The sequence below is a fragment of the Maniola jurtina genome, chromosome 21 (assembly GCF_905333055.1).
Source record: "Maniola jurtina chromosome 21, ilManJurt1.1, whole genome shotgun sequence".
NCBI classification, from domain to species: domain Eukaryota; kingdom Metazoa; phylum Arthropoda; class Insecta; order Lepidoptera; family Nymphalidae; genus Maniola; species Maniola jurtina.
This window is the reverse complement of record NC_060049.1, coordinates 7,710,799-7,733,394: the sequence shown is the minus strand read 5'-3', so window position 1 is coordinate 7,733,394 and position 22,596 is coordinate 7,710,799. Positions and strand designations below refer to the sequence as shown.

The window sequence follows — 22,596 nt, the reverse complement described above, 5'->3', positions numbered from 1 at the left end:
AGTCGTTTCATACAATCGTATATCCGATTTCATTTAAATACTAAGCAACCAAAGTCCATGAAATTTTGCAGACATATTCTAGAAACTAATATTTGTGTCTGTGGTGTCTTAGATTTTACTAAAAATATGTAGTTTTAAATTTTTTTAAGACCGCGTAACTTTGAAACCGAATATTTTAACAAGAAATCTGGAAAACCACAGACATACATATTAGTTTTTAAAATATGTCTACAAAATTTCATGGACTTTGGTTGCTTAATATTCAAATGAAATTGGAACTACGATTGTATGAAGCGAGTGACGGAGAGAGCCCTTTTAAACTAAATTAGTTTCTATAGAAGAGATATTTTCAAACACAAATCGTGTTCTATGAAACTGTCGAAATTAGTCTGACACTGGTGCAGGACAACGACCATCACACTGATACTGAAATCAAAGTCAAAGTCATTTATTGAAATTGGGTACTTTTGACTTTCTGATTGTGAAGCAATGATGTAGATACATTTTTTGTGCCGATTCGAAACGTTCGAGCGTACCGAGAATTAAAATTGATACTATGTGTACTTACTTGTTTACTAAGTGATCTTCGTTTTAACACAATTTTGAGGTCTCATCACATAACGCACAAACTAACGAATGACGAAAATCAAGTTGCTTCAAAAACATGTCGGCAATCGCAAGTCCAACGTGTATTAAGAGAGGTCAGTGATTACTGGACGTCATGTTGTTAGCAATAACTTAAAATTTAAAAAACCCCCGACACAAAAACCTATACGAAAACTAGAAAAGAGCTGATAACTTTCAAACGGTTGAACCGATTTTCTTGGATTATAGCTAAGAACACTGTCGATCAAGCCACCTTTCAAACAAAAAAACTAAATTAAAATCGGTTCATTAGTTTAGGAGCTACGATGCCACAGAGAGATACACAGATACACACGTCAAACTTATAACACCCCTCTTTTTGGGTCGGGGGTTAAAAAGTTTGTTTGTAGGAAGTAATTTCTGGAACTACAAAACCGATTTTGAAAATTCTTTCACCAACAGAAAGCTACGTTAGTCCTGAAAGATAGGCTACATTTTATTTTTAAAAAAATTAGAGATCCCTATGAAAATTGTAATAAGCTGCTCGTACGAAGCCGGAGCGGGTCGCTAGAAGGTTCTGTACTATATAAAGGTCGTTGCATATCAAAGTGGGAACGTTTTAACATATCACGCGCTCACAACAGGAATCTCTCTGCGTAAATGGCATAACAAACAGTGGGATCATCTTGTCCCTTCGCCAGAGCAAATATAGGCTAAGACGTTGGGTTGGTACACATTATGAATATTCCTCAGTGGACATTATGGATTATCTCTATGGATATGTCGCCTAACATTGTAAATACTAGCTTTTGCCAGCGACTTGGTTCGCATGGACTTAGGTTAAAAATGAAGATCTATACAGGGTATTGATTTAGCTCAGATTTCGTAGAGTTAAAGGTAAAACATCTCTAATATAAATCTGTCTCGTTATAAATCTAAGCAAAGCGAAAGTTTTTAGTTTTAAAATTCCCGCGAGAAACCTATTTTTCCCTGACATAAAAAGTAGGTAGTGTATTAAAATAGATTCCTGTAGCGAGTCTAAATTTAATTAAGAGTCATAAGACAAGCCTTTTTTTCTATTCTTTTTAACCCCCGACCCAAAAAGAGGGGTGTTATAAGTTTGACGTGTGTATCTGTGTAAATCTGTCTGTGGCATCGTAGCTCTTAAACTAATGAACCGATTTTAATTTAGTTTTTTTTTGTTTGAAAGGTGGCTTGATCGATAGTGTTCTTAGCTATAATTCAAGAAATTCGGTTCAGCCGTTTGAAAGTTATTAGCTCCTTTCTAGTTACTGTAACCTTCACTTGTTGGGGGTGTCATAAATTTTTAACTTACACTTGTTTATAAAAATGATTAAAATAATGAAATCCTTTAGACCTTGTATTGCAGTACTGTTATGGATTCCTATTAATTTTTTTTTTATGTAATAAGATAATATCATTTTAATTTGCACACCATGGTATGGCAGATCGTGGCTAATTGTGCTTAGCAACTAATTTATATACTAACCTAAAATCACCAAATAAATGATTTTATTTGATTTGACTTGATTAAATAAATGATTTTATTTGATTTGACTGGATAAATGATTATTTGATTTGATTAATTTAAAAGACATACTTTACTTACAAAGTTTCATTGACTTTTTTTTTTTTGTTTAATTGGTAAATATTCAAATGAGAGCCAAACTACGTTTTGTGGAGCACGCTACGAATCAACTTTTCTTAATTAAGAGGCGTTTCTAAATTTGGAGTATCGAACAGACTATCAATGAATTTATGCCTTCAAATCTATGGCCTTTAGCTCTGTTATGCAGACCACTCTCTGACCACTATTCATTCACAATTCACACTATGCAATACGAATTCTCACCGACACGTATCCAACGAACGTTTCGGACATTTATGTCAAATCAGAATTTCGAATGCGGTAACCACATTGCTATTAAAATTTGCTAAAGGTACATATTTTTGGCTATGGTGGGTGAAATTCTATGAACCAAAAATACAAAAGTTTTTTCTTCGAATAAAATTGTCATTAAGAGGGTTTAAGAGGACCTTTGGGGGTAAAACCGTTATCACCCGAAACAATATTTCAAGAATAAAATGTAGGCGAATTATGAAGAAAAATTGCAAAAATTTACAACTAGACGACCCTCTTAGGTTCTTTTAATCGTCAAGTGAATTTCTCACTGGTTCGGTATACCCTTCCAACAGAAAATAAAGTATCAATGACCAGCAAAAAACTTAGCGGCCGTTTTTTTTTTCAAAAAAGGTAAATTTACTAACTTTTCTTTTGCGGAGTTTTTGTTTGGATTTGAGCTGTTGGACTTTTATTTAAAATATGTTTCATGCGACAACTAACAATTAACAGTAGGTATACCTAGGTGGTAATTGCGCCAATTTTGCAACTTTGACTGTATTTGAATGGATTTTTTTTAATTGGTCAGGGAGGTGCATTTCCAAAAATCCTGAAACAAGTACTTTTTCTTCACTTCACTTCGCGCATTTAACTATTTTACTATAAGTTAACTACATTAAATTTTACTGACACGGAAGAAGTTGAAGAAACGAAGTAATAGGGTGAAAATAGTCAGGTAGCGTGACCAACTAATCTACACGAAGCACTTCACAGATATCTAACAATAAATCAGCGAGGAGTTCTCAAGTTCGCGCGTGTTTAAGACGTTCACGATTCTAAGTTCATTGTGATAGCGAAGATATCATTTTGTGCGACTAACTAAAATAGAACAAGTGTAAATTAAAAATTTATAACACCCCCGACAAGTAAAGGTTACAATAACTAGGAAAGAACAGTGATAACTTTCAAACGGCTGAACCAATTTTCTTGGATTACAGCTAAGAACACTCTCGATCAAGCCACCTTTCAAATAAAGAAAACTAAATTAAAATCGGTTCATTAGTTTAGGAGCTACGATGCCACAGACAGATACACAGATACACACGTCAAACTTATAACACCACTCTTTTTGGTAAGTAATATGAATCACTACCCACATTTTATACATGCTAAAGTATATTAATTTGTTGGTTTGTCCTTTAATCACACTGTAATGGAGTGAACCAACGTGATTTCATATGAAAATATTTAAAGTCGTTTTTTGTTTTGTTTAAACCCATACTCCTTTGGTTTCTACACGGCATCGTACTGAAACGACCAACCGAACGCTGAGATTTTCATTTCGAAAAATCTGCGGTGCCATGCCAGGCGTAATTGAAGGGGAAAGGGGAGTATTAGTCATGATTAGCATGGCTAATATTCTTAAAAAAAATGTACTTAAATGAGAACCAAACAATGTTTGTATAGAGCGAGTGACGGAGAGACCGCCCGCGCCGTTAAGTAATTGAATCAGCCGAATCGCCAAGTTCATGTGTGATAGTTTCAAAGTGAATGTCAGTCTCAGACGCCAGGCTGGCTGGGAGTTGGCACTCGCTTAGAATACGTAATACTTAGCAAGCCGGTCGGGAAGGTGATACAACATCCCCTGGCAGAATGATAAGTAGACACAGCTAGTCTTATGCATTCACAGGGCTCTCTCCGTCACTTACTCCATACAATCGTAGTTCCAATTTCATTTGAATATTAAGCAATCACAGTCCATAAAATTTTGCAGACATATTCTAGAAACTAATATCTATGGCTGTGGTTTTTCAGATATCCGTTAAAATATTCGGTTTCAAAGTTACGCAGTCTTAAAAATTCACATACAAATGTTTGAGCTCCTGTAATTTTGAAACTACATATTTTTAGAGAAATCTAAAACACCACAGGCACAGATATTAGTTTCTAGAATATATCTGCAAAATTTCATGGACTTTGGTTGCTTAATATTCAAATGAAATTGGGCCTACGATTGTATGGAGTAAGTGACGGAGAGAGCCCTGTTAAATACAAACACGTGGAGCTGTGTTCGTACTAAAGGTATTCGTTGTTGAATTCGCCGTCTAACACATCTATACTATCACAATAATTTTATAAAGGCGAAAGTTTGTGTGTATGTATGTATGTTTATAACTTTTTCACGTAAAAACAACCTACCTATATACCTACCCGATTTCTGAACCGATTTGCGTATTTTTTAAAATCTTATTAGTTAATCTAGATTTTCTCTGTAAATAATTAAATTACCAAATAAAAGCTTAGTTTCGTAGATTCCAAACTTTAGAAACCTTCTTAAAACACGTTCCGCATACTAATCTAAGCAAAAACACCCGAGGGGCCTATTCTGTGGTAATTGATGGTGCGTTGACAGAATAATTACTGTAAACCATAAATTTAGTATGTACTAGATCAACAATGACAGATTACCGGTGTTACAAAAAATGAAACGTAAATGTGTGCGTGAAATAGAGTTGTCCTGACTTTAGCATTTGTATTATCGATAGTCTTACTGGCGAAATCATAGGACACTAATGAGTTAGTTTAACGAAGTGAAGTAAAAAGCATCTTATAATTTTAAAAAAGTCAAATACATTTCAAATACACAAATAGTAACAAAGCTAAAGCTAGGTAACAGATTATTATTTATTAATGAAATGACTTGGTGCAGCTACTACGAAATAAACGATTGATAAATCTATATGTATAGGTATATAACGTTGTCAAGAATATAAATGCGTAAGTATGGATGTTTCTGTGTGTTTGTGTTTTTATTACCTCTTCACGCCTTTATTTTTTTAAAGGGTGCAAGTAAATTTAATTTGATTAATTACAATAACACTGTGATATAATGTCTAAGTGACAAGTTAATAAAAATAAATAGTATATATGGCGCTCAATTCATAGCTAATGACCTCCCCGATAAGCACTTAAATACAGTAAGTAATGTACGGGGTTACCCTTAACCCTGTATATGAAATCTAAGTCACGCTAAATAAAATAAAAATTAGTATAAATATTTATTTCGTTCTTTTCTTTTATTGGAAAGTAGTGTTTTATATTGTATTTTACATACATCACATGAAACCTATCACATCAAACCTACCGGTAGACACGATTATCGACTATCGATACTTGTGACGTCATTACTTTGTCAATCCCTATCGTAAACAAACGTTTTTAAATTTTACACAAAATATCCAAAAATTCTTCATTTAGCAATGTAATTTGATGATAAGTCTTAAGGGAAACCTATTATCTAAGCTTCCAATAGCTATTTTGCCTTATTTTCAAACAACAAATGATGAAATAATGATTATAAACAATAAGTATAAATAATCAGTAATTACCTGTGAAACGTGTATTTACGCGGATTATAACGTCTTGTAACGTCACATTCGCTCACTGAACAAGACACCATGGTGGCAGAACATAGATTTTACGTTTTAATCGTAAAATTATTTAGTAAATGCAAAAAATCACCTCGACTTGGAACAGGCCGAACTCATAAGGACCGACACTCACGTAAATAATGACTTATCGGCATCTTGTTTCGCTATCTCGCTTTCGCTCGCGGCAGTGGGTCTTATCTAACTACTCTCGCTCCCTCGCTTTGTCAGTCTTTGAGCGAAGCGAAAAATCATAGGTCTATGCTGTAAACTACCCTTGAAAACTGACCCAAGTTTGGTCTTTGTGATATTATGTTTTAATGATATTTTGACTGGGGTCGGTCGTGGGAAAACATCTTATACCTTAGGTTGACTAGGGTCAAATTCCGGTTAGTTCAATTTGGAAAAATCTTTTTTAGGGTTCCGTACCTCAAAAGGAAAAAGGGAACCCTTATAGGATCACTTTGTTATCTGTCTGTCTGTCTGTCCGTCTGTTCGTCTGCCTTGTCTGTCAAGAAAACCTATACGGTTCCCGTTGACCTAGAGTCTTGAAAGAAGAAGAATACTTAAAGAAGCAATGATGATCTTCCTAGAAGATGCCTATAAACTCTTGCTTTAAAGATATTTAAGTTAAATGAGACAAGAAACACGGACGCCTTACTCCACATCTTAGCGGTTCGTATTAGAAACGTTGAGTAAAAAAAACATTTCTTGCGAGTTAATTGGATGTCGACCACATATCAGTAATCCTTCGAGCAGTTTATGCAGCACTGGTGCCATGATGAAACTCCTACTCGTTAATAACGCGATATTTCGAGTTTTCCATTTTGTAAACTGAGTGACGCAAAGAAAAAACCAAAAGAGGAAAAAACAAATGAATTAAGGTTTTCAAAACACAAAAGTATGAGTAAATAGCTGTATAAATTTGAAATCGGAATTCATAACCAAAGAGGAGATATTTGACAAAGTGGTACATATTATGGCCAGTACGACAAAACGCCAGTTTCATAATAATATGTAAGGACCTAATATTTTCTCGCTGTTTAAATAAAAGGTATAAAGGTATGATAATCACACTAACACACTATAATATTATAAAGGCGAAAGTTTGTGTGTATGTGTGTGTGTGTGTGTATGTTTATTTGTTGCTCCTTCACGCAAAAACTACTGGACGGATTTGGCTGAAGTTTGCAATGGAGATAGATAATATAGTGGATTAGCACATAGGCTACTCTTTATCCCGGAAAATCAAAGAGTTCCCACGGGATTTCGAAAACCTAATACCACGCGGGTGAAGTTGCGGGCATCGGCTAGTTCATTATTATTTGGAAACAAATAGTTCCTGAAATAAATATTTTCCCAATATCCCTTGTTCCGTAGCCCGATCATGGCAAACACAGTTAAAGGTCCAACAAACAGCGGGACCCGCTTGTCCTGTTTGTCCTCCCCCAAATCCCCGGTAACGAGCTCAATCCGATCACACATTTCGGTTTATTGTATTTTCTCTGATAATATCGGAATCTCCAATTGTGTATATCTTTTACCGTGAAATTGTAAATACCGTTAGATTACAATCTAACAGAATCAATCTCGTAGGATTGTAAACTGTCGAAAGTTTTTTATAGTTTCTTTACTCCCCTTTCCCCCCAATTAAGCGTAAAGCTTGTGTCAGGAGTGGGTACGACAATAGTGCAACGGGTGGGGTTTGAACCGCCGACCTTTCGGAATTCAGTCCGCTTCTCAACCGTTGAGCTATCGAGGTTTGGTTAGGTTTGAACATAAATACCCATGTGCACTTAGGTTCTATTGGGTAACATTATCTTAATATTATCAGGTGTTTCACTAGTCACTAAAGTTTCGCTGCGACGTACATTTAATCAGATCTCACAATAGAGAGGTTCACAATGTTTCGACAGTTTACAATCTCACGAGATTGATTCTATTAGATTATAATCTAACGGTATTTACAATTTCACGGTGACATATCCATTCCGTACGTCATCTATAGGCAGTGTTGTTGTAGGTTATAACGGAACGAAGAAATAAATTGCTTGCTTTGGTTATTATAATTTATGACATCATCATCATTTTCGACGTCATGTCTTTCGAGTCTGTCAAGACCTATAGGGTACTTCCCATTGACCAAGAATCATAAAAGATAGCAATAGAGGAAAATCCGAAAACCGTTTTGTTGTTTACGCACAAAAAACAATGTTATTTCTTGTGCGGTGACACGGAACCCTTCGTCCAACTTGCACTTGACCGGTTTTTTAACCCCCGACCCAAAAAGAGGGGTGTTATAAGTTTGACGTGTGTATCTATGTATCTGTGTATCCGTCTGTGGCATCGTAGCTCTTAAACTAATGAACCGATTTTAATTTAATTTTTATTTGTCTGAATGGTAGCTTGATCGAGAGTGTTCTTAGATATAATCCAAGAAAATCGGTTCAGCCGTTTGAAAGTTATCAGCTCTTTTCTAGTTAGTAACTTTCACTTGTCGGGGTGTTATAAATTTTTAATTTACACTTGTTTAATAATAACGTCGTCAAAGTTTGCTAGCCATATTTTAAAAGAGCTATGGTGCCGTAATTTTACTGCACACCAGTTTATTTAACTAAAATTTTAACCGACAGGATCGTCATTTCGTCGTAAATGGTTTTGCATATGCATAATTTACTTCTAAAATGTACCTAATTATTTTCAGTGGAAAATACTATCGCCACTAAACCAAGTACAGTTGCTTATTCACTTGAATCCTACGACTCAGAGGTACTCGGAATCCATTCCCAGCATATGGGCCTGAATACAACTGAAATAGCCAAACCCCAATATTCGTTGAAGTAATTGAAACAAAATATTTACAGACACCTGCAAACGTTTTCAAAGGAGATCTTATTTTGTCCGTCTATTGTCCCAAGTGTGGGACCTCCCAGAGGCGCACTTGAGGACCTCCTTTGTGGTCTGAGTAGGCTTCGAAACGCCGTTATTCAGAGCGGCCCTTTGTGATACACTCGACAATGTTTCCCAAATATTACGTTACGTGTGCCACTCGCTTTATCATCATTCTATTTACGGACAGAATGGCTACTAATTTATTTAGCATGCATACCTACGTGTGAAACAGGCTTTAATATTTTTGCTGTTTGTTTTGTCCTTTGTTGTATAATAGCGTTTTAATTTCAAAGTGCTTTCTGTAAACTCGTTGAAACTGTTTCATTAATATTTTAAGGGCGGAACCCTTAAATGGAAAAAAGAACCCTTATAGGATCACTTTGTTATCTGTATTCCCGACCAAATACCTAATTATTTTATTAAATCACATCAAGATGGCGCTGTTCGTCATTAACTTGCATTTATATAATATATACAGATAATTATTATTCTTAATATTATTACTTATACTAGCGACCGCTGACGGCTACACTCAGCGAAAATATGAAGCCTCTTTATTCCTCACTAGCTGATGCCCGCAGCTTCGCCCGCGTGGATTGGTCAGATCCCCTGCAGCATCAGGGTTGAGGAGTTGGAATTCAAATTTTTTATGAAACAATGTCGCAAAGTTCCTCTATCGATTAAAAAAAAAATTACGCAAATCGGTTCAGAAATCTCAGAGATTTCGGTGTACATAGGTACACCGAAAAACACAACTCCCTTTTTGAAAGTCGGTTAAAAAAGTAGCCTATGTTACACCCTGGTCAATCCTCTACTTGTCTGTGAAAATCCCGTCAAAATCGGTTCAGCCGTTCCAAAGATTAGCCTTTTCAAACAGACAGACAGACAGACAGACAGACAGACAGACAGACAGACAGACAGACAGACAGACAGGCAGACAGACAGACAAAAATTTTAAAAACGTGTGATTCAGTTAAGGTATCGTTCAAATAACCCTATGAGCTTAATATGAGGTAGTTATTTCGAAATTACAGACAGACACTCCAATTTTATTTATTAGTATAGATTTCGTGGGAATTAAAAAAAATACAGCCTTCTTGATTAATTATATATATAATCTCTGTGCAAAATTTTAGCTTTTTAGGTCCAACGATTTGGGTTTGGCGTCGGATTTCTAAAAATTATGAAAATTGGACACGATTTACGGGGAGAAAAACGTTAGGTAAGTATTGCTTTTTGTAGATACGAAAATTTACAACTAGACGATCCTCTTAACATACATAACATTCAGTTTATTCCCTATCGATATCATGAAGGGGACCTCTGTGCCAAATTTCAGCTTTCTAGGTAGGTACAAGGGTTTGGGCTGGGCGTTTAATGGGCCTGTCAGTGAGTCAGCACTTTTCTTTTTTTAAGGAAATTAAGGGATTTTCAGGAATTTAACTAGCATTGTGTTTTATACAATAGAATAGTCTTTGTATCATTAAACCCTATTTCTATTTGAATAGAAAATTTGATTTTGTGAATGGTTCCAGATTTTAATCATTTTACATTCAAATGTAACAATTCATTCGTTCTATGGAAAATTTTAGGGCTGTCTTTGCGGCTATGGGAATAATATCGGTTAATCTCAATTCATTTAAAGGTTAGAGACCTCGTTTAATGGGATTTTGGGGCGTGAACCATTATGATTGCTTCGCAGGAAGGCATTATTACTTTTGGCCTTACATTTTCACCGGGGAGAATTTCTTAATAACATTTCTGCTCTGCGAAATTTTTCATTACATGGGCTGATGTAAAATAGGAATGCTGTGATTTTGACTAACGTACCTACCTATGTTTCGTAAATCGAAAAAAGAAACAGGTGAAAAGGTATGAAGAATGGACCCCGGATGAGTTCGAAACTAAGTAGTCGGGCTTACATTGTGGTGGTGGAGAGCTTTTCGATTAATTAGTAAGTAACCATATAGTAAATTAAATTGTAAGTAGATGACAGAGTTAAAATGGCGCGTGAAACATCATTTTACTAACCCCCGACCCAAAAAGAGGGGTGTTATAAGTTTGACGTGTGTATCTGTGCATCGGTCTGTGGCATCGTAGCTCCTAAACTAATGAACCAATTTTAATTTAGTTTCTTTTGTTTGAAAGGTGGCTTGATCGAGAGTGTTCTTAGCTATAATCCAAGAAAATCGGTTCAGCCGTTTGAAAGTTATATCAGCTCTTTTCTAGTTACTGTAACCTTCACTTGTTTACACTTGTACGAACTATATCTATGACTAATAATATTAGCTAGCACAGTTTTGCGATAAAACTGTGATATTAATTACTTAAGGAGGATTTGAAATAAAAGACCTGTTTCAGTGTTATATAATATTATGATAGTGTGAATGCAAAATATAATAATCCAGAAAGAATATATATAAAAATATGAATAAAACGAGCCAAGTTCGGTACAACTTCCGAGGAACAAATGGGTCAGTCGGCGTCGTCGACAAAAGTACCTATTGGAAACTAAATATGTGCCAAGTTTTATAAGAGTTACAGAACTGCAACAAAGTTTAATCGTTTAAAACGGAAAAATATTCCTCGTTTAAAAGAACAATAAAATCTCTAAAGGAGATGAACTTGGTTTCTTGCATGGAACCAAATTGCTTGGGCCCGGTGCTGAACATTGTTCAAATATACTTATGCCTTATTTTGAAGATTTAAACATTTATATTCACTACTTATGTCCAAAAATCTTTTGCAGGACCTGAGGTTTTGTTTATATTTCATAAGTAACATAGTGATGTGTAGTCATTTTTAACCCCCGACCCAAAAAGAGGGGTGTTATAAGTTTGATCCGTGTATCTGCGTATGTGTCTGTGGCATCGTAGCTCCTAAACTAATGAACCGATTTTAATTTAGTTTTGTTTGAAAGGTGGCTTAATCGAGAGTGTTTCTTAGCTATAATTAAGAAAATCGGTTCAGCCGTTTGAAAGTTATCAGCTCTTTTCTAGTTACTGTAACCTTCACTTGTAGGGGATGTTATAAATTTTAATTTACACTTGTTGGAATCAGTTAACGCCAGATAACGTAGGAAAATATAATTAGGTATATTCACATGTATATAGAAAAATATATTGCTTAAAATAGAAAATTAGTTATTTATTGTTGCAAGAAATTGTAGCATTAAACTAAAACGGTTCCGTTTATCCCACAGGATTATTATTTATAACATTAGCAGCAGAAATTAGAAATCACGCAATAGCGCCATTAAAATAACTAAGCGGGCCTAATTTGGTCGTAAACAGTATAATAAAGCAAACAAATATGGCGTAATCTGTAACTCTTGGGAATAAAGTACCTACTTTTCCTCCACTTGCTCGAAAATTGCTTCATTATATACTAAAAAACAAAACGGTAATCGCCTTTTTATTGTCCGCATACACCGGCCATTTCCAACAGAGCAGTACCTAGTAGAAATTGCTAGACAGTTTCATACTGGAAGCGGGCATAGTAAAAAAGTGAGCAAAATGAGCGAGAAATTGTAGAAAAGTGGACCACACTGGGATAACGCTAATTTGAAGAAAAATGATAAAAAAATTCAAATAGCCTTTTAATCTTTAACTTGAACTTAAATTAATTTAATACTTACGGAAGGCAAAAGAGTGTCAAAAGCTATTTTTATTATTCTCACAATATTTTACTTTAAAGAAACTTGTATGTTCTCACATTTATGCTGCGCTACATTATAAAGGTGGTCGCTCATGTGATCACTCACATTTTATGTGCTACATACGCCGAATATAACGGACGGTAAAATATCGAAAATTCTAAATGTACCTACTTGACCGAAATACCAAAAAACTGGCCAAGAGCGAGTCAGACTCGCGCACTGAGGGTTCCATAATCGGGTATTTTTTGCACGATAAATCAAAAACTATTATACATAAAAATAAATAAAAATCTGGTTTAGAATGTTAAATTTTTTTTTAAATGACCTAACCACAAATTCGCGGTTTTCAGATTTCCTGTACTTGTGCTATAAGATCTACCTACCTGCCCAATTTCATGATTCTAGGACAACGGGAAGTACCCTATAGGTTTCTTGACAGACAGACAGACAACAAAGTGATCCCATGAGAGTTCCGTTTTTCCTTTTGAGGTACGGAACCCTAAAAAAGGCGTAATATACGTTAATAATTAATTTATTCTCTCATATTTTGTTAATCGAATTTGAGTACGTGCCATTAAATGCCGTGAATCTCGGGTTGGCCTCAGCTTCGTTAGAGTTAACGCCCATCCCATTGGAACCGCACTAATTTACATTAGTAGGTACACTACCACCAAGTAATAATACGTTTATAACGCAAACCGAATATTCATTAACACTGACTGGTTCAAACATCATAAATTATTTTATTCACCTCAAATGATAACAATAATTACTAATTTCTCTCATTGAATGAACGATAGTAATATTATTATCAAAATTAAAAAGATTCGATGCAAAATAATTTATACGATAAATGTAAATGTAAATCTGTTTTTGTATGTCGAATAATGTATTTTGAAATGCTGATTTTCAGTCGAATAATGGTTTTGGTTCACTATCAGCTGTTGATTTTAATAATAATTGAATGAAACGGGCCATGTTTTCATTTAAGTGTGAGATAGGTAATCGGTACAAAAGGATTCTCGCGTTTCACTTTTCAGCCGACATAAAGTTTGAATCGAAATATATTGACAAACTTGTTTTTCATTGAAAGTGTCGTACTTACTTACATTGCCAACCTGTTTTTAGCATAACTTACCTACGAGTACTTGTCATAGCTGTTGATGAAAAGGTACCTCATATTATGTAAATTCTAGTTTGGCTACCTAACCCTTTCAAAAGAGTCATATACTAACTAGTACAAAATCATCGATTAAAATAAGTTGGAAAAAACGTTTATTAAAAATAATGAACAACCCTGTAACTTATTAGAATACAGACTCGTAAGTGGGCCACAACCATAATAGGTACATTGGTTACCAACCTACATTTTTTAACCGACTTCCATAAAAGGAGGAAGTTCTCAATTCGTCGGAATCTTTTTTTTTTGATGAAAAGTCTTTTCATTGGACATTAGCTAATTCACAGTTATGCATTAATAGTATACTTCTCAAACACACATAAAATAGAAAAAAATTAGGTATAGTGAGTAATACGTACCGCAACTCTATCAATAAAAAATTCAATTCGGTTTTTTAAAACGATTAAAAGCTCTCATTTGGGTTTTTTGAGGTCTGATCTATTATGATTGCTCACCCGGGACCCTATATTACTTTCGGTCCCACAATTTCGCCAGCGTGAAATGCTAATACGAATTTTCCTTGGCGGCTTTTCTTATTATATTAACATATTCTAAATAATATTCAAATATATTTGTACTAGATGATGTCCGCGACTTGGTCCGTGTGGACTTAGATTTTTATAAAAATCCCGTTTGAAATCTTGCTATAATTCCCTTCTCAGCTAACCCTAGTCCGCTTTAAACGACATCATCACTTACCACCGCGTGAAATTGCAGTCTAGGGCTAACTTGTCACAATAAAGTAAATAGTCAAAATACTGTTCAAAAAATTAAATTCATGTTTATTAAAAAATAACTTCCCTGAAGTTCTGAAACAAACTTACTCGGTTATTGAAAGATTTTTGGGTATTCTAGGGTAACAACACACACACATACACACGTAACATAAACTTAGACGCACATGTTTTTTTACTTTGTTTTTTATTCACCGAGCTCGAAGCCCTGTTTTCCGAGACATAGTTTTTACTAGTTCGGTAAACACGTGCACAGTAATGTTTTGTTGTTATAACTAATTTCAGTCAAAATGTTTTTGTCATATATGTTTTCGAGCCAGATAAAATTTATCTCTTCTTACCCCAAAGTTATTTTTTTTATTCAGGCAACTCAAGATCGTGGCAAATGGAAGTATATTTTTTGTTTTTTTTTTCTTAAAAAGAATATTAGCCATGCTAATAATCATGACTAATACTCCCCTTTCCCCTCCAATTAAGCGTAAAGCTTGTGCCAGGAGGGGTACGACAATAGTGCAACGGGCGGGGTTTGAACCACCGACCTTTCGGAAGTTAGTCCGCTCCTCAACCGTTGAGCTATCGAGGCTCTACAGGTCTATGGAGGTCTATCAGTTGATGACATTAATGACTAAAGCAATTTTTTACTTACCTCAGCCAATGAAGTGGAGCCAGGTATCTTGAGACAGAACATGAAAGGTGTGTTCAATCTCTTCAATATCTCACGAAAGTCTAGCGAGACCCCTCTAGGCCTGAGCAGCCTGAAGTATGTACCGAGAGATGACCCGTGCGATGAGAGATATGTACCAAACAGTCGCATGAAACCACCACCTGAAAATATAACCTTGTTTAGAGGTCAGACGACCATGAAACAAACCGGCCAAGTGCGAGTCAGAATCACGCACTGAGTGTTCCGTACTCGGGTATTTTTCCGATATTTCGCACGATAAATCAAAAAAAAAGATCTGTTTTAGAATTTACTATGATACCCCACTTGGTATAATTATCTTACTTTGAAAATTGAAGCACATTTTAATTTTTTTGCTGTGATGTAACCACAAATTCTCGGGTTTCGGATTTAGTCCTTTACTTGTGCTATAAGCCCTACCTACCTGTCAAATTTCATGATTCTAGGTCAACGGGAAGTACTCTATAGGTTTTCTTGACAGACACGACGGACGGACGGACAGACAAACAGATAAACAGACAGACAGACAACAAAATGATTTTATAAGGGTTCCGCTTTTCCTCAGACAGACAACAAAGTGATTTTATAAAGGTTCCGTTTTTCCTTTTGAGGGACCAACAGAACCAGCAGTTTAAACTGTAACACATAAAATTATGTGTTATGCTATAATAATACAACGCGCGTAGCTTTAAATGTTGTATAAAACAGTTAGTTTCTCCTATTATATTTTATTATCTAAATATATAAAAGGAAAAGCTGACTGACTGACTGATTCTAAAACTTTTTTCATTTCCGGCATAAAAAATATCGTTGTTCATACGCCATTTCATAGGAGAATAGAATTAGATAACAAAAAGGACTATTTTCCGAAGGGAAAAACATTTGTTTCATTGTGCGTAGAAATTGCGTGTATTAAGTAGATCGCCGGGAAACCATTCTCTTCAATATACGAAACCTAAGATAAGCATTTCTAGCGTCCGTAGTACATAACCGCAAGATCTTATTTCGTCGATCGTATAACTACTTTATTTTGAAATGCCGGAAACGCATTGGCAGTTCCTCTGGTATTACTCCGCATATGTTCATGGATGGCGGTAATCATTTAACATGAAGTGTGAATAGGCATCTTCGAGGTAAATGCGTCCCATTTTAGCCAATATCATCACTTTCCGTCAGATGTGAATATGGTCAAGTGCGTGTTTATAGTAAATGAATAAAAATGGCTCGCCTGCTAAAGCACATTTAAAACATTTAAAAAAACGATGTTCCTTATTTTTTGGTTTGGTCTATAACGCGCACGGCAATTTCCTCTATATTTCAAATCGCACTTCTGTCGATTTATCCATGCGGTGATAAAATATTTCAACGCCAGATGATTTACAGACGGTCTCTGAATGAGACTAAGCGTGGCATCATTCAACAAAATTACCTTCGTTAGGTATTTCTGTGATCATTTATCAAGATAAATTTAAGCGATTTCTGTTCGTGGTACGCAAGTTTACCTTCCTTTGATATTGGGCTTACGCTTGATTGTAGTTCTCAGCTGAAGGTAAATGGTATGATAATAGATCCAATGTTCTAGTAGCATCACTCGGAAAAGTAGGTATTGTTGAAATATTTTTAACGAATAAAATATCTACTCAATTTAAACTTGGGTGGGAACACAGAATGTTTATATCGAGAGAACTGTCTCGGATCTTATATATACATCCCTGGCATTTGCGTAGGTACATACATAACCTTTATATGGACTTCGTCCGTGTTGGCCGCTGCTGGCGCGCAGGCTGTGCCTTTTCGGAGTGTTTTTTGTTAAAAGTGGCCGGTTTTTGTGTTTTACTGGCGTTTTTTGGCGGTGGAACTGACTGGGAAGCGCTCTAAAGGGGCGCCGCGCGTGTGTCGGCGAGTGCCGGCACACAAGTTAGGGAAACTATAGTTTCCCTAACTTGTAAATAATTACAAACTTGACATTGGCAAATTTGTGTAAAGCCTGACGAGAAAAAAATATTATATACTTAACCTTTATATCTTTGGATGTAGTTTTGGATACAGTTACATTGAAAGGAAAACCGCCAAACGGTCTATTTATTAAAAGAAAATCGATAGCAAAGTGAAAGAGCGAGCCAAATCACAAGAGGCCAAGGCTAGTAGGACATGAGTAATATATTAACTGCTTTAAAAATACTTGCTAGTGTAAATATATCCAACCACATCTAGGGTTACCACCTGCCACTTCGTGATTTACGGGTTTTTACGAATTCAAACCACACACATCACGCACAAGCCAACCAGACAAAACGTCAGCGTTTGGTTTCGCCAGCCAGCTAAGGCTGGATTTCAAAAAACACGCGAGCTTTTTATTTGCCCCGTATTTTATTTTACCAATTACTTTACAGTTATTATAGCCTGAAAAACGGGGTAACCCGTGAAATACGGGGCATATGGTAATCCTAACCACAGCTGACATAAACACGAATTTGATAGCGCCATTTTCCAGATCGTAAGTATGGACGTGCGAAATCGTGTTTTTTATTATGTTTCTTAGGAACGAAGTGTTATTTTTATGTCCCACACATCACTTCAGTTAGGTATCCTTGTATTACGAATCGCCTGATTGATGTATTGCGGCCGTCGTAATCTATACTAATATTATAAAGAGGAAACCTTTGTATTTTTGTATGTTTGTATTGAATAGGCTCAAAAACTACTGGACCGATTTCAAAATTTCTTTTACCATTACTTAGAGGGATTCTTCCGAATCCGTATAGGCTATATTTTATCCCGGAAAATAGAAAAAATAAATGTCCACCCGTGCGAAGCCGGGGCGGGTCGCTAGTCATTGATATTTGTATACCTATTTGAATTTTCCTTTTATTTTAATTTACTTCATATTTCAGGCGCAATATATGCAGCTTAAACAACCTTGTTATCGCGAGCTTACAATGAAATCATGATACGAGGGAAAAGCGTAACTCCAGAAGGTCCTAAGCGCCGGGATCGCGTCACTTACGCGTTTTGCCGAGAAGATTTTTGTGATTTGTCAATCTTTTTAACCGACTTCGAAAAAAGGAGGAGGTTCTCAATTCGTCGGAATCTTTTTTTTTAACTAAACAAATGAGCGAAGCTGGGGCAGTTCAGTTGGTTAAAATACAATTATTAATTTAATGTACAGCTATAATTATTATTATAGGTCTGTATATTTTTATCAACTGCCAATGAAGAAGGAAAAATAGGAGACTAAAATCCAATAAATAGATATTTAAGTGGCATACGAAAAGGTTGTTATCAATCGAAATGAGAAAGGTCCAAAAGGAAACTCGGATGTAGGTATAACAATTTCATGGCATAGGTAAAAGCAAAGAAAACACCTAAATAAGCTAATGGAGGGAACCTCATATCGGCGACCCGCTGCGATCTGACACCGACCCTTTTGTAATTAGTTAAAGGGCAAGCGTACACTGTGGATATTTTGTTCGCAAAATTTTTTGTGCTGAAAAAGATAACTGTGTTTAGTATGAGATTGTACAGCTCACCAACACCGTTGGAATTCAAGCGTTGAAAAATTTCAGCTTTAAGGTAAAATAGACCTTAACTGCCTTGTTTTAACGCTCAAGTTCTTATTTTAAATCAAGAACTTTAGGTCCATTTTACTCGGGCATTATTGTTTCGACCTTCGAATTCTATCAACGTTTGTGAGGTGAACCTCATACTAAGCACACTGGAACTGGAACGAGTGCCGTCCACCAGATGCCAATGTTTGAGTGAGCTTAAATAAATTAGTAGTGGTTTCCTAATTAGTTTGGCACAGGTCACCGTTGGGGTAGACGTGTTCCGTCGGTCAAAAAAGAAGCCAAAAATCAAATCAATTTATTTAGTCAAAATTAGCTAATGCCGTGACTTTATCCATGAGGATTTGCCTCTTCACAATTAAAGGCTGGGACACACCAAACGCGTATGCAGCACGTAAGCGTAGACGTAGCGCGTACCATGACGTTGTAATGTATGGAACTGTATGAGATATGGCATACCGCTTGCGTGACGTGAACGTTCGCGTAGACGTAATGCGTGCTGTCATGTCTATGGATTCACGTGCGTCACTACGCGCGTGGTCACGTGTACGTGCTGCATACGCGTACGGTGTGGCCCAGCTCAAAAGAATATTTTTAAAAACACTTAATTTAATTAGAGTAAGTTGCATGAAAAGCTAGTCGATTTCTCAAATAAGCGTTTTCAAAACTTCAATTGGCCATCAGCATTCCTAATTGGCTCTATTTTCCAGCAGAACCTTTCTTTGGAGTTGAACTTCCGTTTAGAGCCTCGTATAAAGAAAATGTTGCATAATAGAGCTGCAGTTTCTAGGTCAAGCGGCAGTATGCCGACGGTACAAAAATAGAATTCTAGTTATATCCTGGCTGAAAGCAGAATTGATTAAATTCTGCCGTTATCGGCGCTTTAAATCATCGTTATGAATGATTCGATCAGATATTACACTTCCAGGGAGGAAATAGATTTCGGTTTCCTATAGATCGAACTTATTGCAGTAGGTACTATATTATGATGCCCGCAACTTCGTTGGCGTGGATTTCGTTTTTTAGTCCTGTGGGAACTCTTTGATTTTCCGGGATAAAAAGTAGCCATGACAGTCCTGGAGACTGTCTGCTAGCTATCCCTAAGATACCAAATACATAGTTAACGCTCGCAACTTCGTCTACGTGGCTTTAGATTTTTTAAGGATTTCGTGGGAACTCTTGCAAAATCCGATGCAAAAGTGTGTCTGTCTGCTAAATTTTCACGGCTTATCCGTGACGAAAGGTACAAATATTGCTTGCATCCCGGAGACATGGGTAGGCTACATTTTTGTCCTGAAAAATCAAAGAGTACCCGTGAAATTTGTAAAAACTAAAGTGACTAAGTCACGGGCATCGCCTAGTTACACTTTTACACTAATTTTATAAAGGTGTGTGTGTGTATGTTTTTTACTCTTTCACGCCAAAACTACTAAACGGATTTGACTGTTTGAAATCCAGATATCACTTTGTATTCTTTTTGTATTGCGGAAAATTGAAGAGTTTCCGCGGGATTATAAAACCTATATCCACGTGTACAAAGACGGGTTATATATTATCACAATTTAATTTAAATTATAATAAAATAATTTATTCCAAACTATTTAATCTCGTGGCCAAATTACGAGGCCTTAATACAAGCCCGTAATAAATAATCCAGTGCCGGGGGAATTTACTCTAACAAAGAGCATAAATAGCGTCAGCATCCAATTTACAATATTTGGGTTTTATAATGGAGCAGCATCGTATAACTTTCTCGTAAATATTTAAAATAGTTTAACGCGTGAACTAGCTTTGGTGAATGTCTAAAAGGTTGGATATTTAGATACCAAAATTCTAGCATCACTTTGAGATATAGCTTGATAAAGGTCTATAAAATACTACGACATATTTTGTAACGGTGTGGAATAAAATCTAGAAAACAAAATATTCGTATCTCAGTTGAGTCAATTTTTTTAGGTTACTATTTCTAACAAAACGCTCAAAAAATATAGGAATCTAGAAAATATGACTCAAAAAAAATTCTCCATTAGACCAACTAACAACTAACTAAAAACCTTGGTCCTATATAGCGTTTTTTTAGAAACATTGTCTTATTTAAATGGCAATGCCTTATTGTTTTAAACAATAAAGCCTGAATTACATATAATTAAATAAAATCCTTGAAATACCTATATAACTTATTCACTTATCTTTTTTCATTCGTTCAATCATTCACCTAACTTGAATAATTTAAGGTAAAACACACACGCCAAGCTGAATAAGTTCTAAATGTTTGTCCGTGATAAAGTGCCAAGGGAACGCTTTGCAAAAGCTCGCGGCGCCGATCCTTAAATCGTTTACTTTGTTCGACGAAACCAGACTCATTGTGGTGTCTGCCTCACAATTATCCTTTGGTCCGTCTCATTCACTTTATTTTACAAGATAATATGTCCGCTTTTTTCTATCATTCGAGCCGAGTTTCTTACTGGTTCTTCTCGGTAGGAACGGCATTCCGAACCAGTGGTAAATTATATTATTTGACAAATCAAAAGCACTTTTAAAAGTTTATTTGAATAAAAATCTATTCTATTCTATTCTATTCTATTCAAATGACAATGGCTCAGGACCGTAGACTATGTAACCTAAAGTACTCTTTATTAAATAAAAAGCATCTATATTATCATTCGCTCTTTTATTTTGCCATTCGTTCAATCATTCATCCAATGTGATGATTTAGAGTAAAACACACGTACCAAGCTGAACAAGTTCCAAACGTTTGTCCGTGATAAAGTGCCAAGGGAACGCTTTGCAAAAGCTCGCGACGCCGATCCTTAAATCATTCACTTTGTTCGACGAGGCCAGGCTCACTGCGGCGCTGGCTGCCTCGCAATTATCCTCTTTCAATCTCTGGTGCAATGGTATTACGCTTATGTCGTATCTGCAAATGGAAACAAGTGCAAATTTTTTTTTTTTTTTTTTTTAAAAAAAGAATATTAGCCATTTTAATTATGACTAACATTCCCCTTTCCCCTCCAACTAAGCGTAAAACTTGTGCTAGGAGTGGGTACGACAATAGTGCAACGGCTGGGGTTTGAACCGCCGACCTTTCGGAATTCAGTCCAATCCTATAACCGTTGAGCTATTGAGGCTTAAAAATTAAAAATGTATAACACCCCCGACAAGTAAAGGTTACAGTAACTAGAAAAGAGCTGATAACTTTCAAACGGCTGAACCGATTTTCTTGGATTATAGCTAAAAACACTCTCGATCAAGCCACCTTTCACCTTTCAGACAAAACAAACTAAATTAAAATCGGTTCATTAGTTTAGGAGCTACGATGCCACAGACAGATACACAGATACACACGTCAAACTTATAAGTAACTTATATGATAAAGGAAGTAACTTAATACATAAATAAGTATCTATAGGTTTTATCTTAAGGTTGGTAATTTTACGAGTATTGTGATGTTATATTTAGCAGGGTACCTACTAAGTGTAGCAGCCAAGCGAGGCTTTTATTCGTTCAGCAATAGTCGGTGTACCACCTCGCTACAGTGGCCAATAGCAATAACCTCTTATAGAGGTATTTATTATATGGCATTCCGAACAAAAAAAAATGTGTACTACCACTCGTTTTTAACCCCCGACCCAAAAAGAGGGGTGTTGTAAGTTTGACGTGTGTATCTGTGTATCTGTGTATCTGTCTGTGGCATCGTAGCTCCTAAACTAATGAACCAATTTTAATTTAGTTTTTTTTTTGTTTGAAAGGTTGCTTGATCGAGAGTGTTCTTACCTATAATCCAAGAAAATTGGTTCAGCCGTTTGAAAGTTATCAGCTCTTTTTAACCCCGGACCCAAAAAGAGGGGTGTTATAAGTTTGACGTGTGTATCTGTGTATTCTAGTTATTACTGTTACCTTCACTTGTCGGGGGCGTTATAATTTTTTTATTTTATAGTACTCATTTAATAGCTTCATAGAACATGATTTTTGTTCGGAATAGCTCAATGCATTTAACCCAATGACCGATG

General features: G+C 35.8%; 1 protein-coding gene across 2 annotated transcripts in view; it reads right to left on the bottom strand.

Moving 5' to 3' along the window:
- LOC123876101 (head-specific guanylate cyclase) overlaps nucleotides 1–22,596 on the bottom strand; it is a 140,346-nt gene that overhangs the window by 36,207 nt on the left and 81,543 nt on the right. For both annotated transcript variants that reach the window (XR_006798260.1, XM_045922235.1), the window contains exons 7-8: nucleotides 21,319–21,503; nucleotides 14,985–15,163 (exon numbers count right to left, since the gene is read on the bottom strand). Coding sequence is in view for 1 of the 2 variants with exons in the window: in XM_045922235.1 (XP_045778191.1) it covers nucleotides 14,985–15,163; nucleotides 21,319–21,503 (364 nt within the window). In the remaining variant the exon portion in view is untranslated. The remainder of the gene's footprint in view (nucleotides 1–14,984; nucleotides 15,164–21,318; nucleotides 21,504–22,596) is intronic.